Source organism: Tupaia chinensis, unplaced genomic scaffold (assembly GCF_000334495.1).
Source record: "Tupaia chinensis unplaced genomic scaffold, TupChi_1.0 Scaffold000355_1, whole genome shotgun sequence".
NCBI classification, from domain to species: Eukaryota; Metazoa; Chordata; class Mammalia; order Scandentia; family Tupaiidae; genus Tupaia; species Tupaia belangeri.
This window is the reverse complement of record NW_006159850.1, coordinates 3130520-3135271: the sequence shown is the minus strand read 5'-3', so window position 1 is coordinate 3135271 and position 4752 is coordinate 3130520. Positions and strand designations below refer to the sequence as shown.

The 4752-nt window shown below is 63.7% G+C and overlaps 1 protein-coding gene across 1 annotated transcript in view; it reads left to right on the top strand.

Annotated features, from left to right (window-relative positions):
* GSE1 (Gse1 coiled-coil protein) overlaps positions 1–4752 on the top strand; it is a 117146-nt gene that overhangs the window by 91128 nt on the left and 21266 nt on the right. The window contains 1 exon segment of the mRNA XM_027773481.1: positions 1447–1646. Coding sequence (XP_027629282.1) covers positions 1447–1646 — 200 coding nt within the window.

The following is a 4752-nucleotide window of genomic DNA, read 5'->3' as shown; positions in this document are numbered from 1 at the left end:
GCTCATGCCAGTGAGGGGCAGCCTCCCGCCTCTGAGGGGATCAGGTGCTAATTGTCAGGGCTCCTCTGCCGGGCCTCCTCACACTCCCCCCACTGTGAGAGGCTGATTGAGACCCGAGGCACAGGCAGACCTGGAGTACTGCCACAGCCACGGCCGGGGGCGGAGCCACTGCTGGGGGGCACGCAGGGTTCCCTGGGGTCTGGCGGGCACTGGCACAGGGTGCCCGCCCCCCGTCCTGTCCAGGCGCCCACATCAGTGGAGGCAGGTGGTCTGCTCCACAGCCTGGCCGGGGCAGGTGGCAGCCCCCCATGTGTTCCTCCTGCTGCCTCCTCGGCTCCAGGTACAGCTGCCCATGCCAGCGCGCCCTGGGGTGCCCCAGTCAGGATGCCCAGTGGGGCTGGGTGCACAGTTCTCCCTGGACGCTCTGGGGCAGTTTTAGACAGTGCTGCTGACTTGCAGCCGTTATAGCCCCAGGGGGTGGGCCTCGCCTGGGTGTCTCCCACCCAGGAGGAAGAGCACAGAGCGCAAGAGGCAGTCTGGAGGGCATGCTAGGGGAGGTGGCAGGCGCACTCTGAGCAGCTGGCAGTCCTTGGGACCTCGGGCAGCTGCTACCTGGCCCTCTGTGGGCCCTTGTGGCTGTGACTGGAACCTAGAAGTAAACTGCCCCTCCAGCAGCCCAGCCTGCTCCCCTCTGGGGACACAGTGGTGCTTCTCCCTGGGGTGGCGGAACGTTCTGGAAATGTTGAGAGGTGGCAGTGGTGGTGTGCAGTGCAGCGAGCACACGGAATCCGCCGACTTGCACACTTTCAAACATCAAGTGTGTTTCAGGCTTTTGAAATACAAAAGTAATGTGTTTGATGGTTTTTTAAGGCTTCCCTGGGGAATTGTTTGGCTTGGAGGGTCCCTGCCTGGTAGCATTGACCACTCACACTCCGGTCCCCCTCGTTCCCCTGGAGCCCCAGGGCCGGGCTATCCCTGTTGCTCCTGGGCCCCACAGTCCCCATGGGTTTATGGAATGTTCTAGCCCTTCTTAGAAGTCTGGGGATACTGCCCACTGATGGGTTGACTTTCAGAGTGACAGGGCACAGAGGTGGCCCTGTGCAGCCCGTGCCCAACCTGGGGTTCCTGGGGTGTCTGCACAGGCCCTGGCTCATGGCCATGGCTCCTAGGACCACGCGTGCCTCTGTTCCCGTGTGCTTCCAGAGTCAGCTCTGACTGGGGGCCCAGTCAGGTGCCTGCCTCCTGACCTGCAGGGCGTCGTGCCCTCGTGGTGGGGTGGGCAGCGCCAGGCAGCAGCGTGTGTTGCGCCAGCCTACCCTGCGTGACCTAGGCAGCCTGGAGGCATCTGGGGAGGGCGAGGCTGGCCGGCCAGGATGGGTCTTGTGCTCCCGCCCCTTTCCTGGGCCTCGTGCCGGCTCACGTTCACACACGGCCTCTCTCCTGCAGGGTCCTCACTGAGCAGCGAGTCGTCCCCCGTGTCTTCTCCGGCCACCAACCACAGCTCCCCCGCCAGCACGCCCAAGCGAGTGCCCATGGGCCCCATCATCGTGCCCCCTGGGGGCCACAGCGTCCCCAGCACACCCCCCGTGGTGACCATCGCCCCGACCAAGACCGTCAATGGCGTCTGGAGGAGCGAGAGCCGGCAGGTGCGTGGCCCCAGCTGGGGAGATGGGCAGGTGCGGGGGAAGTGCCACTCCCTGGTGGCACAGGAGCTGTGGGGCGGAGTTCAGAGCTCCTGCAAGACCAGGGAATACTGGCAGCCCTTGGAGGACTGTGAGGGCACAGTGACATCAGTGGTCTGACTGAGCTTGGGGTGTGGCAGGTCGCCCCCAGCACAAGGTCTCGGGGTGCTCCGAGGACAGCGACACCGGTCGTGGGACCAGTAGATGGCGTAGTGGCTACGTCGCTGGTCTCCCACGTAGTAGGCCGTGGTTTGAGCCCTGGAACTGTGCTCAAACCTTAAAACTTAAACTCACGTTGGGCACATGTGCGCAAAATCCTAAGAGGAGAGTGGAGAAGGGCTTAGGTGTGGCCACCCCGAGGGGGTGATTGGCGAGCACATGCGCCCGGCAGCAAAAATCTAACAAGGACACTGGTCCTGTCGGCTCAGCCTCTCCCCCCACTGGCGTTGGGGAGGGAGCACGCTCAGCCAACACGCCCGGTGGTCGTGTCCCCTGTGTGTAGGACCCTGTCCCCATCTGTGCTGGTTGCTTAAACCAGAAGTCGAGTTAGGAAGGCACCAGCCCCGTCTCAACACTAGGAACCTGGTGGTCTCCGCGTTTCTGTACTAACTTCTGGAGCCTCCAGAGGACCCCCACACACCTGGGGCTGCGTGGGCTGCTGTAGCCCGTAGCCCGTGGCTGGCCATGCAGGAGGAGCCGTGGCCCTGCTGCATGTCCAGGAACTGTACCTTCGCCTCCACCTAGGGCAGGACCCCTGAGCCCGTGCACCCCTCACAGCCCACCCTCGTTAAAACCACATCCTGCAACCAGCAGTTGGTGTAATGGCTATGTTGCTGGACTCCCACGTAGCCGACCGTGGTTCAAGTCCTGGACCTGGTAGCTTAAACTCATGCCGGGTGTGTGTGCATCCATGCCCAAGCTGGGGAGATGGGCAGGTGCCGGGGAAGTGCTGAGAGGAGAATGGAGGAGAGGGGATTACGGCGTGGCCATCCCCCTGGGAGTGATTTCTTGCTTTCTATCTCTGTCTCTCTCTGTCTTTCTGGCGAGCACACACGCCCTATAGCAAAACCTCTCAAAAAAAAAAAAAAAAAAAAGCCCACCCCCCAGAGGGGCTGCACCACGTGGAAGCACTCAATAAACCTGGGGTGGGGCGTAGGCCTGCCCCAGCTCCCCTGTGGGACAAAATGTGGGTGAGCACTGGGACCCCGGAGATGGGGGACAGCCTTAGACCGCAGCTGGCGTCCCAGGTCAGGCCCCACCAGGGCAAAGACCCCAGAGCACCCCAGGACTCCCGAATCCCAGGGACAGATCTGCATGAGCAGCCGCTGGCTTGGCCTCCATGTCCACCGACTCCCCTGGCTGGAGTGACGCACCACCTCGGTTGGTGCCTGGGCAAGCCCCCAGTGCTTGGGGTCCATGTTGGCTTCGGAGACCCCATGCCTGTCTGGAGCAGGGTGGGTTCTGCCAGAGGAGCCTGGGCCTGCCCTGTGCCTGGCTTCAGGAGGACAGGGGAATGGTCACCAGAATCCCCGGCCTGCAGAGGCCACCAGGCCGGCCGTATCTGTGGGGACCCCACCTCAGGACCTCGGCTGCTCCCCTCCCTAGTACAGGGCCTGGCCCGTGCTTTTCCCTGGAGTCGCTCGGAGGGCACTTCCTGTCCCTCCCTGGGTCCAGGCCCAGGAGCACCAGCAGTACTCCCCTCGGGACATCCTCGTGTGACAGGTCTGCCCAGGGTTTTGCCCCAGGGCTCTGTGGGTGGCTGGTGCAGCCTGAGGCCACGGGGCGGGCAGGAGGAAGCTGGATTAGCCGGTGGCTGCTGGCTCAGCTGAGAACATAATCCTCTGGAGGGGGCGGGTGGGAAGACCCCCTTCCTGAGTCCCGAGGGTTTCTGAGGTTCAGTAGGGCCTGGAGCCTTCCCGAGCATGGCTGCAGGGCCCCGACCTGCGACCTGGGTCCCCAGGTAGTCTGAGATGAAAGGTTGGGAGCTAATGGCGTGTCTCAGCGCGGAGCCTGTACTCCCTGCAGGATGGGGCTCACTGTCCTCCCCCCACTGCCCTCCCTGTCCCTTTGTCCTCTGGTTCTTCTCTGCCATCACAGAGAAAGCAGCTCCATGGATACAACTGCCCTTTGGCGTCGGACCCTGACTGCTGCTGGCCGGGGCCTTGAGGTGCCCACTGGGCTGCCCGCCCCTTTCCTGGGCTGGGGGCTGCCCGCCCCTCCGTGCTGTCCTGGCCCTGTGCTGACCCAGTTCCCAGGGGCCTGTGCAGTCTTGGCCGGGCGCCAGCAGACAGGGCTGCAGCCTGCGGGTCTGGTGGCCGAGCCCCTGCGCTTGCCGCTCCCCCTCAGCCAGGCTGGGGAGGTGCCATCTGGCCCAGCAGCCCTCAAGTAGGCCTGTGTCCTGCAGGGGGGAAAAAGGGACCCACGGGGTCGTCCGTGGGCCAAGGAGGGTGCGCTCGGGCGGAGGGACACCTGGGCTGTCATTGCTGTCCTGTTCAGACAGGTGTGCCAGGGCTCCTCCCAGGTGCGCTATTGGACAGGGTCTAGGTGACAGGGTCTGGATGGCGGCCAACGGCCAGCCTTTTAGCTGCAGTCGTTCCGCCCCGCCCCCAGGCCCGCCCGGGCTAAGCTGGCGCTGTGGTGGGCACGTGGCACAGGTGGGGAAATGGGCCAGGCAGGAGACTGGTCTGCAGTCCGCACAGGCAGCTGAAGGACCCGAGATACATGGCCCTGGGGGCAGAAGTCCAGGTTCCTGCCCGATTCCAGGCACCGGCACCCATGCCTCCCACACTCCAGACAGCCCTTCTGGGAAGGGTCAGAGGTCATGACCCTGCACCCCTCCCAGAGCAGGGGGGAGGAGGGAACAGGTGCTGCTGCTCATTAGAAAGCCCCGTCCGCAGGACCAGCAGATGGCATAATGGTTACATTGCTAGACTCCCACATAGTCGACTGCAGTTTGAGTCCCAGACCCAGCAACTTAAAACGGGCTAGGAAGGTAGGTGTGTGTGTGTGTGTGTGTGTGTGTGTGTGTGTGTGCACACAAAATCCCAAGAGGAGAATGGAGAAGGGAGTG